Genomic DNA, 12,796 nt, shown 5'->3' with positions numbered 1-12,796 from the left:
TTACTTTAATTGTAAGCTCGAATTTAGTAACGAGCAAGCAGCATCGAAAGTGCCAACTTCTTCACGAACTTTTAGAGTAAACTAATTTAAAAAGGGTTTACTTTCTGATCGGAGACCTCATATTTTGGGCCTTGGTTGACCATTTGATCTTACAGTGTCTATAATTATAATTTCCAAAATCCACATACGCTTTACATTGAAAATAGTAAAGATTTTTTGATAGTTCTGAATCATCTTAGATCGAGATCAAACTTAATTTCAGTTTTTGTTTTCCTATGTAAATGTTCCATAATACAGCAGTAGTGGGCAAACTCTGAGTTAGTAAAACTCTTTACATTTCGCTTAGTGAAGCCTAAAGGTGTAAGTAAGTATATCAATACATGCTCATATGACGCTAGCACATAGTATATATCATTATATGGCCACTATATGTTGCGAGATTCCTCTTCGTTATCACGTTGGCATCTAACAAAATTGTTCAGAATAATCAACGGCAGCATGATGCTAAAATATTCGATTATATTTGCATATTGGAAAAGTTGACCAAACCCTAAAAAGAAGTTAATGTCTTGCTTCAAAAACAAGGTTTGATTGAGTAGTTGCAACTGGTTTCTATTTTCTTATAGAGAAAGTCGTTAACTGAAAACCGCAGGAACAGAACATATGCTTTTTTCCAACACATTAAACTACTTTTTCCAAAGTAAACAGACCAAAAAAAAAAAAAAGTAAGAACAAAGCATTAGCATATTACACAACAGATAATTCTAAAAACACAAAGAAAAACAGGATAACAAAAAAAGAAAGTAAAAAGGTGCAAATTAAAGAACACCGACCAAATCAAGTTTCTTTAGGTTTCTAGTTGTCTTTCGTTTGATTCTGATTTTGATGAGGTATTGGTTCATATCGGATTTTTTGTTCACGAATCTTTCACCCACTATATGAATTTACGATCCCTAATGTCTATCTCTATATAACTATTATCTTTAATCAATCCTTATTTTTTAACCATCTAAAGTTTGGAACCCATGGTTATATTCTTTGACAACTTATATATTTACAATAGATTTTAGAATATGGAATCAAGTCTGACTTTTGGCGACTATTTCGTGCAAATTGAAATATATTTTTTTACAGTACAAAGCAAAAATCATTTTAAAACCAAAAATACACATGAAAAAAATTTGACCACCTAAATTTCAGGATCTATATATATTAGCTAGTGACCTTCATGAATCATGTGACACAAATCGTCTAACTTAAGATTTGCTCTCTCAGAACTTATTATTAATCCTTCACTCACAATTAAATCACCTCCCACGTTATTTCTAATCAATTTCAGTTTTTAAAAATAACTTTGTGGATTTTAAAACGTACGTCCTAAAATAATCAAATGTATAGAACTGATTAGTAAACGCATTACAGTACTAATATGATTGTTTATATTTCAACGATACTGAAGATATATATACTCTTACGTTTATGCTTCAAATATAATTTAATATAATAACATAAAGTGCATGTATATATTCAAAGTGATAAAGTGTCATAGAAATGGAAAATGTATTCAATGAATAATGATGATTTTTTTTTTCATAGAATAATTATGATTCATTTTTTTTTTTTTTGCAAATTTATTATACTTCATGTTAATAACTATGCTAAACTAATTGATATGGGGACATAAGTGAAGCAAGCAAATCATTCAGACTGTTCTCCCCTTTACAGCTTAAATCATCAAACGTTCAATACTTTACAGCTTCAATATCACAACTTGACGACAACATCCAATTCTATGTATATTAAAAAGACACGATAAGCTTTTTATCCAACAACCAGATTAGTTAAGAATTGATGAAACTTAATTAAAAATCATCATATTAATTCTTATTGGTTGTAATTATAATCTTCATGGTTCGTTTTGTTTCTCAATAATTGTGTCTTGCTAAAGAGAAGCTAGAAAAAGTTGCTTTTCTTCCCACACGCATGTAATTTTTTTTTTGTTATCATGATCAGCAATTAAAATAAACTCACCTGAAGAGTTAATTATTTAGTTAATTTTGTAAATATATGATGAGTACTGTCTTCGTATACACTACTTACCTATACAAACTGACATTGCTAACAATCTGTTTCATAGAAATGTTACAAACAACTAACAAGCACTCGATGATATATATAGTAATTCCAATGCGGTTCCATCATAAGAAATTGGCAAACAAACAAACACACATAATCCAAATTAGTAAGGCAGTTTAATTAACATGCATCAGAATATCAGATCAGGTATTATACTATTAACATGCATCGATAACACACCATGTATTACATAATCTTAGTGAATCAACTCGTTTTTGTTCGATCTGATATTTTGTTGGATTTAATCATTTAATCATGCTATCACATGCATCATTTTATTGAAGAATTGTATAATAATATAGATGCTATACTTTTTTGTCTTTTTCCGAGCACATAAATACTATGTATTTCTAAATTATTAAGTTTCGGAAATAGTCAAATTAAAATTATTACTATAACTGAAGAAAAAAATGTATTAACTTATAATTAATAGTATGTATATATGTGTGTGTGTGGGGGTTTGTACGTATTACGTCGACACCCGAGCTTAATTAATGTTGCATATTACGTATTGTTTAATAATTTTTTTTGTTACTTATCGTTTAATCGTAATTGATTTAGGTTTCGAATAAATGTTACCACAAAATATAGTAAACAGTTAAAGTCAATTTCATATTTTTAGTGAGTAACAAATCGCTGTAAATCAAAAACTATATTATATTAAAACATTATTTATATATCTTTTTTGGTTTACGCTAATAAAAAATATTTATAAATGACAAATAAACTGTAGTTTGATTTGATCCATAAACTAATTGTCTACTACAAAGTCTACAATCACTCTAACCATTCGAACCACTAAAATATAAAGTTTCAGAAAATGAATCTGAATTTTTCATTCCATAATAGTATATTAGTAGTATTTTTAAAAGAAAGTGTGCATAAAATTTGGGAAGCTCATGATTTCTTGCCGGGAAAGTAGCATGAAGTAACAAAAAAACGAAATCCACACATAAATGTTGAATCAAAAGTATATTACCGACGTGACCACTTGTCGTTTCCCGCGCTCCGCGTCTCTCTCCCCTTCTTTAGCAATTTTTTCTCCGACAAGAAAAATTTTAATCTTTTTTTTTCTGTTTTGCTGTGTTTTGAGAATTTCGATGTCTGAAACTAAACTTTAATTAGAGTTAAATTTGAGGTTTTTTGGACATTAAATGTGCTCAACTTTGGACAAAACCACCCCACGTCTTACCTTAAATGACCCGTACCTTTCGGATCGTTAACTTTTAATCCTTTTTTTTTTTATAACGTAAGTTGTGTTATTCATCTAAACGTTATGAGAAGATAAACAAATATCTTAATTTTATTAAACTAAAACAATAAGGCTTTTACATGGGCCAAAGCCCCAATCATAAACTTGAAACCTTCCAGAGGCATAAGAGGCGTCGGTTTGGCCCATATTTCTCTACTCTACCCTTCGGCAGATTTCTCGTCCTGTTTTACCCTTTAACCGGGAACCGGAATTAACCATCAGCGTCTCTTTTCCTCATTGTCTTGAGTCTTGACTCCTGAGCCAGCCGCGTTGACTCTATGCTCCTCTGGCTTCACGTCTCAGAGACGAGAAGACATTAACTGTTGATCAACTCAATCTGATCAAAGTTCAAATCTTTTTGTCCTCAACCTTTGTTGCTCTGTATTTGTAAATCTATCTCTTGTAAAATTTCATGAATCTTTTCGGCTCCAGGATGCGAAAGATCCCCTGAAATGAATTTATACACTCTGTTTCCAACTTCTATGGTGCTTTCACCAGCTGGTTTCTTCACACCGATCCCTTTCATCATCTTTCTCATCATCCTCGACTCGTCCCACCTTCCTAAATTCGAGTATAGATTGGCTAAAAGCATGTAGTTGCCGCTGTTATTTGGTTCTAACTTAATCAGCTGATTCAAAGCTCTTTCTCCAAGCTCAAGATCATGATGAACATTTGAAGCAGCAAGAAGAGATCCCCATATTGCAGCATTAGCCTCGAATGGCATGCTTTTTATAGCTTCTTCTGCTTCTCGGAGTAAACCTGCTCGTCCTAGTAAGTCAATCATGCAGCCGTAATGCTCTATGTTTGGTTGCATTCCATACTTCGATATCATTGAGCTGAACAAACGTTTTCCGAGGTAGACCCAACCGACATGGCTGCAAGCTGATAGAATTGCAATGAAAGTAACATCGTTCGGTTTCACGCCAGCTTTAACCATACGGTTAAACATCGCTAAGGCTTCAGTTCCGTGCCCGTGCGTAGCTAGCCCAGTAATTATAGTCGTCCAAGTTACTACATTTCTCTCATTCACTCTCTCAAATACCTCCAACGCCTTTGTTATATTCCCTGATTTCGCATACATATCAATGACTGCGTTGTTCAGTGAAACCGCTCTTTCCATCCCTCGGTGATCAACATAGCTACATATTCTTTCACCCAATTCAAGTGAAACAAGATCAGCACAAGCTGAAAGGGCAGCCAAAAGCGTAACTTCATCAGGCTCAACATTCTCCATCAGCATTCTCTGAAACACTTCAATGGCTTCACTAGGTCGTCTACTCTTAGCATATCCAGAGATCACACAAGTCCAAGAAACCACATTTCTTATCCAACAAGGCATCATATCGAGCAAAACCCTTGCTTCATCCATCTCACCAACTTTCCCATACCCTGCTAATAACGCATTCCAAACATTCACATCCCTCACACGCGTTTCATCGAACACCTTACGTGCATCTCCCAAACCCCCACACGAAGAATACATCTGAATTATCCCTGTAACAACATGAACACTAGAATCCAACCCAAAAACCACAGTTTGCCCATGAATCTGTCTCCCAAAGCAAACATCAGAAACCCTAACAGCAATCTTCAACACAAACGGGAAAGTAAACGTGTCAGGCTTACAACACAAAGCCCAGAACTTTCTGTAAACCGAGACCGCAAATGAGTTCGCATTGGGTTCGTCGACGAGAGATAAAGCTCTAATCATGGTGTTGTGGAGATAAGTATTAGGGAATGGCTGGTGGGTAAATACAGAGTAAGCATATCGGACATGTCCAGCATTGGAACATGCTTCTATGAATTTGGCAACGATGAGGTTGTCTCTGTTTAAACCGGTTACGAGCATCAAACAATGAGATTGCTTTAATGTTTTGAGTTTGGTTCCATGGAGTTTCAAAGAGGAAACGAACCAATTTAAACCACCAGAGCTTAAGCTCAATGCAGTGATTCTCTGTAACATTCTCTCCAATCATCGAGTGTAACGGAGTGTTAGGGACACTATAAACTATTTTAAAGTTCATTATTATTTGAAAAGAACCAACCATTTTCGTATAATACATAGTGATTAATTTTTACAAAGATCATTAAGAAAAATCACAAAAAATTGAAATTAATAAATCGTATCCTTATTTAATCCAAAATATATAAAATTTGCATATTAGGATTATTATTGTTAATTTTAGTTAATTCAGTGTGTTAGATAAGATTACACGAAATTTCACTCTGTTCGGTTTCTTTACTAATATAAAAGACGTAACAGTGTAAAAGTTGTAAAACACGTCTCGGTTTATATATATGGCCAACTCTACAAGCTTATGTACACGAACACGTACTTCAAGAATTACAAAAACACATATAAATATATAACTCATACTGATGATTGATGAAATATACCACAAATCTTATATGTAAACGAACGAAACTCACAACTTACGTTCCCGTTTCATAGCTATAATTATAATTTATATCATCAAATTCGGATAGCGGACAACACGACGACTCCATAGAAACAAGTTATGTTGAGAAATTCTCGGTTTGTAGAAGCACGAGTTTCATATCTTTTGAAGAGCTCATGGGATAGGTCCGGTCCAAGGTAAGCATCGACCATAGGACGAATAGCAGCTTGAACCAAATTGGCCCTGGCTCGTCCGTACGAAGCCGGATCTTTCTTCCACTCTTCTTGTTTCTCATCCGAGTGTTCAACTATTTTCATGAACTCCATTTTCTCTATCTTGAAGCCACCGCAACGGTCAATCCCGGCCGCCACTTCCTCAGGACTTCTCATGTACGCTGGAATGTTGAATCCGTCTCTTGTCTCTTCATCTATCAAACCCTTTTGTCCAAAAATACATAAGAGGTTTTAAGTGATGTTTAGCTAGACAAAAAATATATATTTTACCTAAATTGTGGAAAATCAAATGAAGAAAACGTTGAGGATTTCTTTATTTCTTTTGTAAAATGGATTGTAAGAAACAAAGTTTTTTTTTTCTTCTTTTCGTATTTGAAATATATAAAAACATGTAAAAAAAAAACTTTCAAAAAAAAAAAAAAACTTATTTTCATGGTAGTTGTGATATAGAGTGACAACATGATGAACAGTTATGTAATGTAATCATTGAAAAGATACACGTGTTCGTAATATGAAAATATGTTATAAGGAGTTACCTCATCTATTAAATCTTGCCAAGCTTGTTCCATGGTAGTTGTGAAAGGATGTTTGGTTCGAGTATCTTGGTCCCCAAACTGACTACTTGTGCCAGCGGGACGACCACCCATTAACACAAACAACACTCCTCCTTTCACCATTTCTTCTTTCCGACAGCTCAAGAAATCATCCAAATCTTTGTCTGATTGCTCTGCGTATGCTTCCACCACCTCTTTCTTTGCTCCTTCTATCCATGTTTTCCCTTTGTTCCACGTTCTTGATCCTTTCTCCAATACTTTCTCTGGTATCTACATTTATATTTTTCACATGCCCACATTTTATAACCGACGTACTAAATTTAAAGCTATATGTAGTCGTAACGTACGTATATTCACTATATGAATTATGTTTCCTACCCTTTGAAAAAGAAAATATAATAATGACCTTAAAATGAATAAAAACCTTATCATACTAAAAAGATATTCTAACATTAAATTAGTAGATTGCTAAAAAAATAATACGTATTAATATGTCAAACCGACGTCATTGATTAATTACGGTTAAAACATTATAATATAGAAGATAAAAATGATTAGTAGATTAGACCTGAGAGAGCCAGTGTAAGGCACTTAAGCTCACAGCGACATGAATCGTTCCTCTCGGGAAAAGCCGATCGTAGAAGGAACCAGCAACGCAGCTGGCGAAGTATTTGGCCAGTGGTTCAGCTTTCTGTTTCTCAGTCAACAGCTTGAACAACATGTTAAAATCATTAGAAGGCAGATCACAGAAGAAAGCCTCAAACTCCGGCAAGCGACCACCACCGTACACCGCCGTGTATCGCCGTTGTAAAGTCTCGACCACCGTGTCAACGGCAGTAAACGTGTTGGAGCCGGTGGCGCAGCCGAGGTCGGTGATCCTGATTGGAGAAGTTTGGTCGGAGTTGGAGAAGAGTTTGAAAGATTTGAGTAGTGATGAGATAAGGATCGGTTTGCTTAATGTTATTGCCAAAGCTTGGCTGTCGGAATTGTTAACGTAGCTGAGGTCACCCTCGCCGCCTTGCATAGCGAATACACGGTGGAGATTAGTGGTGGTCCAGTCTTGCGCCGTCATCGGAAGGCTTGGTGACTCCATGAGAAAGTTCTATCGTACGTTTCTTTTTTTGAAATCAAAAGAGAGAAAGTAAAGATTGTGGTGTTGGACTTAGAACTTTAGAAGTAAGAAGGCATAGAAGAGGAGGCTTCACATTTATACTCAACGCACATATACATATACATGTCTATACTGTACACACACACAAACATTCATGCATATTAGAGAAAGAAGAGTTTTGGTTGGTAAATATACTACTAGTACTATGTACATATGTTTAATACTCGTGTGGTTCATAATTAATGGTTAATTAATTATGTTTTGTTTTATGGAAGATATGCCGTTACGTTATTCAAGTCTAGTTTTAATACTAGTAATCATGGGTTTGACGGTTTCATAAATTCAAGCGGCTTTCGACTGATATCTCATTAGTTGACTTTTTGGGGAGCCTAAATTTCACAATAAAAGGCTAAATAATACTAATATATGCAAACGTATCTTATAAAGTTCTTTTTTTTTTTAGTGGAAAGTATATGGTTAATCAAATAGATATAGTCTTTTTGCATAACTATCAACTAATGTGGTGGTGACTAAATCTTAAATAAACTGATGTTGATTTTTGCGTATTTGAAATCATTTGGTTCATCAAGTAAAATAGTAATATGCTATTTGTTTAAACACATAAAATGATAAAAATGAGACCATTTATATTTATATAAACATGCTCAAAGTCAACACTATTTGTCAATAAGCCTCTAGAATTTGATGTATGGTATCGATATTAAAAAGATATAACGACTAGCTGCAACACAATAACGCTATATTTGTTCTATAAGTTTTAAATTGACTTTATTGTAAGTTTATAACGCTTGCTAAACACATCATTATTAATTTTATAAGTTTTATTCCAAGAAAGATACCAATCAGCTTAGCTGGAACATATATTAAACTAATTGATATATCAGTTTCAACAATTTATACTTTTTTAAGTACACTGTTGCTTGTTGGTACCAATTATACATTTTCAGTACCATTGTTTAAAAAAAAAAAAATTAAAAACAACTTTAGTAAACGGCGTGTATTATTAACTCGTTTCGGACAAAGCATGTATGTTAATCTGTTTGTGGTAAGATATGTTACGTTATAATATTGCTGTTGATACATATTTGCAATCTCAAATATCACAATGCCCACATAGGTAAAAAAAATTAATCTACTGAATTATATGGAATGAATGAATTACTGATTATATAGTATGCTTTCCATTAACATTATTGATTTTTTTTAATATATGCATATATAGGCATATAGCTACATATACACATCGTTGTCAATCTTTAATCATATTAAGAAAAAAGATGGGCAGTGACGTTTTACATTGTATGTAGCGTTATTTACGAATGTCTCTGTATCTCTGCTCTCTAGATTCTTTCCCTCATTTGATTATTTATCTTTTCAGGTTCTCTATTCTTCTAGAAACAGATCTATCTATGTCTCTGTTTATCCATCTTTATCTTCCTCACTTTATATATATTCTTGCTTGTAGTGGATCAAGATATATATATTTATTAACATAAGTAGACTAAAGATTTCGTGGACGTCTTTTGTATAATCTTATCAGCATATGATTAAATGTGAAAATTATTACATAAACTGATAGAAACGTACTCGATACATCTATTTGTATTGTTTTGGCATAAACTAATTGAGTAAGAGTGGTTTTCATTGAAACAAAGATAGCTTATCATAATAAGAAACTTGGGATATATTAGCAAGTTCATATATATGGTACGTTGGTGGTTGATGTGTTACATCTGTATATATCACTGTCTTTTAAAAAAAAAAAAAATTAATTTGTATTTTACTTAGCTGCTAGTATATATGTGTTCATACTTACAACTTTTAAAAAAAATCTTAGATACCTTCACTTTAATTTACTTTGTCTCCATAAACATATATAGTCGTTTCTCACAACCTCGACCACTTTATCTACTTCCATATCGTCGAACCTTCTGTAACATGTTTTATGAAAAGACTGTGTAATATTTTTTTTTATCATATGGATCTAAGCTAATCAATTTTTGAAGACAATATCTATTTTCTAGCTATTTCCTTAAATTATGGTTTCTATCTTATTATATTTTTACCTAAAGTAGTTTGTACTTTAGAAACTTTGTGTTTGGTATAATTTGTGTTTATGTTCACTGTCCAAGTCATAGGAGTCGGAATGGTTAATCATTTGGTTCCTTTCAGATAGATAAAAATATAATAATATTCATTTGTGTGACTAGTGGATTTGTTCTTCAATGATATCTTCTTTAGGATTTTAGTCGGAATACAATTTCCGGTTTGATGATCTTAATTCATAATAGAGACAATTTCAGAATTAATTCGTTGAGTTGTCGTCAGTCCAGCTGATCGATCTGGTGATAACAAAAAGAGTTCCATAGTATTAGTATACAAGTTGATCACTTGTATCAATGAGAAATAATGATTTAGTAAAGAATTGATCCGAATGATTGATTTATTTTTGAGTTCGAACTGAAAACATTGATCTGGCCCTAAACACAACCACTGGTACAAGTCTACCTAAAAAGAAACTAAAGTAAAAGGGGATTCGCATAAATTTAACTTTTTAGAGAAAATGGACCTTTGACTTGGGGTAGAGGGTTCAATTAGAGGATGAAGACTTGAAGTGGTCCTTTATACACACCTATATATAGAGGAGTTAAAAGTTGTCAGTGTCCTCTTTTTAATCTCTATGGCCCGAGTTCCCACTTGCTTCCACCAAAAATTTCTATAAAAATATTGTATAATCTTATGTGAGCACTTCTCTAATGAGTTTGGCATGAAACAGACTTATACAAAGGAATCTATATAATAAACATAAAGAAAGAATTACAATATTCTTTTTACTAATTGAGAGCGCCATATAATGTACACTTAACATAATATTCTTAAATCCCACACTTTACTTTCATCAAATTATATCATTCCAAGAAAATGGTTGTTCGTCCACTCTATATCGCCAAGTTAGATTTCAATGAAGTGAATGATGATGATCATCGTAGATGCCAAAGGGAATAATTTAATACAAACACAAAGGCATAAAATCATTCTAAAAGAATTTTAAGCTCTTGCCTAAACGATGATCTAATTATAATGAATTATTGATACGCAACCATAGTCGATGCATACGTCATTGATGTCTAATAACAAAAATTTGTACTTTATAAACATTCGTATGATGTAAATTTCAAAAAATATGTTTTTTTATAACAAAAAAATTACAAGAAAACCCATAATGCACGTGAAACAAAAAGAGGCTCTATCAAATATTGTGATGAAAGATTTTATTGTTGGTGTCAGTGAGTGTGTGTGTGAGTGAGTTGTGACTGTGTGTCAGTGTATAATTTTTTTTTTTTTTCGTAATTGCGAAACAAGTATGTTTCAAAAGAAAATTGTAATAGAATAATGAAACCATTTAGCATTAGATACAAATGTTATACAACAAAGTCTAAACTAAATTAGAGTTAGAACCAGTGATTGAAAAATATAAAATAAAAACGCTTTAACACGAACATATTGCATGATGACCAAATGAATCAATTTATCCCACCAACCGGGAGGACATATACTGACTACTATTACTCAAGAATTTGATACTCCGACAACAAAAGTTCACCAACAGATGTACAGGTTCATTTGTTTTTTCAATGTAATCGTTTATTGGCAACAAATTTGACATATATTATCACATGAACACACAAAAAACTCCAACTTGGGTTAAAAATCTCATATTATAATACTAAAACTGTAGATATGTAGTTAATATCCATTGATCTTAGCAACCCATGCTAAAATAAGAAAAGTACAACTCAGCAATCTTTACCAAGATAGAAAAAGGTGAATTCAATAGATCAGAAAGGTGGATTCAATCAAAACTAAACTAAATTTTTACATGTACACTATGCCGAGTAACATGTCCGTAACAATTGTGAGATTTACTCAAAATACTATCCAACTACCTAAAAAACTAGACGAGCACAATTAGAGTGACCCACCGTACGAGAAACATCAAAAGGAAAAGACTCTCTATCACAACAAAGCCAAGTGAGTCGTTTTTTTTTCCGAGGTGGGAACACTTAAAAGGTGAAGAGGACCGGCTTATAGATCCCATCGACTGATCCCTACTCTTCTTAGTTTAATATATTCATATAAATAAAATACATTATTAAGTGGAAATAATTATAATGGATCGGATACGCTAGCTTTATATATGGGGAATGATCAGTGATCATTGATCATTCACAAGCCTAGCTTATCTGGTTGAACCATCTCGTTACTATATCATCAGTCTACGTTACAACCTTTTAGCTCTTCAGATCGATCATGCTCTCTTCGAATGGACACTTAGTTTTCGACGGTTTAAAAATGGGTTAGCCCATTCGAATGACAAAATTGGTTTTTATTGTGGATTTTTGTTTTAAGAAACCCTCGTATGATAATTATTTTGTTTTAAGAAACTTTCGTATGAAATTATTTTGTTTTCGTCTTTTGATTTTGGTTTCGTTTTGGACGTTTTAGGGTGGGGGGGGGGGGGACCGGAAACTAAAACAAGTTTCCAACGAAGTGGAATGGAAATATAATCATAACTTCCAAAGTATAGGATGGGACTGATCTATGAATAATAATATGCTACCATGTAGGACATTGTGTTTCATATTCTTGCATCAAATGAAATAGACACGACGACATCATACATGCATATATTATAGACTGATATATATATATATATATATATATACATATGTGAAACAATTAATCTAATTGGTCCATCATATTGTGGCCATATCTTCAACCTTGGTGTATATTATTCTTTCAGTATTTGTCTAACAGAACTTTTAAGAGAGAAATGGAGAATTTCTTGTTGAAGTGATCATGTGGGTCGAGCGATCAATTAGATTAATCTTCAATTTGGGCCAGATTAATTAGTGAGGCATAGCCCATATATGTCCCTAATTTTGTTTTTCTATCACCATTACAATTTACATATATTCATAAAACTAACAATATCACAATAGAAATTGTACTCAAAATCATAAAAGTTCAATTATAAAGAAAAGAAAAATGGATATATTTTCTTGTAATCACTTATCACCACATATTAT

General features: G+C 32.8%; 2 protein-coding genes across 2 annotated transcripts; both read right to left on the bottom strand.

Annotated features, from left to right (window-relative positions):
- Positions 1-3,417: 3,417 nt before the first annotated feature.
- Positions 3,418-5,351, bottom strand: LOC17875278 (pentatricopeptide repeat-containing protein At5g56310). Its single transcript, XM_006280227.2, has one exon. The coding sequence runs from the start codon at positions 5,349-5,351 to the stop codon at positions 3,753-3,755; it is 1,599 nt and encodes a 532-aa protein (XP_006280289.1). The 3' UTR covers positions 3,418-3,752.
- A 302-nt stretch (positions 5,352-5,653) lies between these two features.
- LOC17875923 (gibberellic acid methyltransferase 2) lies at positions 5,654-7,815 on the bottom strand. Its single transcript, XM_006280543.2, has 3 exons — positions 7,143-7,815; positions 6,557-6,844; positions 5,654-6,224 (listed from the first exon to the last, which is right to left on the bottom strand). Exons 1-3 carry the CDS (start codon positions 7,665-7,667, stop codon positions 5,862-5,864), a joined length of 1,176 nt encoding a protein of 391 aa, XP_006280605.1. The 5' UTR covers positions 7,668-7,815; the 3' UTR covers positions 5,654-5,861.
- Between the last annotated feature and the right edge of the window lie 4,981 nt (positions 7,816-12,796).

Source organism: Capsella rubella, unplaced genomic scaffold (genome assembly GCF_000375325.1).
Source record: "Capsella rubella cultivar Monte Gargano unplaced genomic scaffold, Caprub1_0 scaffold_8, whole genome shotgun sequence".
Classification (NCBI taxonomy): domain Eukaryota; kingdom Viridiplantae; phylum Streptophyta; class Magnoliopsida; order Brassicales; family Brassicaceae; genus Capsella; species Capsella rubella.
The sequence above is the reverse complement of the archived record's forward strand: the minus strand, read 5'-3'. Positions and strand labels throughout refer to the sequence as shown.

What these genes read in the sequence shown, in the direction of transcription:
- LOC17875278 (XM_006280227.2), bottom strand. Translation starts at nt 5,351, where the DNA reads ATGTTACAGAGAATCACTGCATTGAGCTTAAGCTCTGGTGGTTTAAAT.
- LOC17875923 (XM_006280543.2), bottom strand. Translation starts at nt 7,667, where the DNA reads ATGGAGTCACCAAGCCTTCCGATGACGGCGCAAGACTGGACCACCACT. An exon ending in CCTTACACTGGCTCTCTCAG is followed by an intron (nt 6,845 to 7,142) that starts GTCTAATCTACT and finishes ATATAAATGTAG; the next exon opens with ATACCAGAGAAAGTATTGGA. An exon ending in GGCAAGATTTAATAGATGAG is followed by an intron (nt 6,225 to 6,556) that starts GTAACTCCTTAT and finishes TTTGGACAAAAG; the next exon opens with GGTTTGATAGATGAAGAGAC.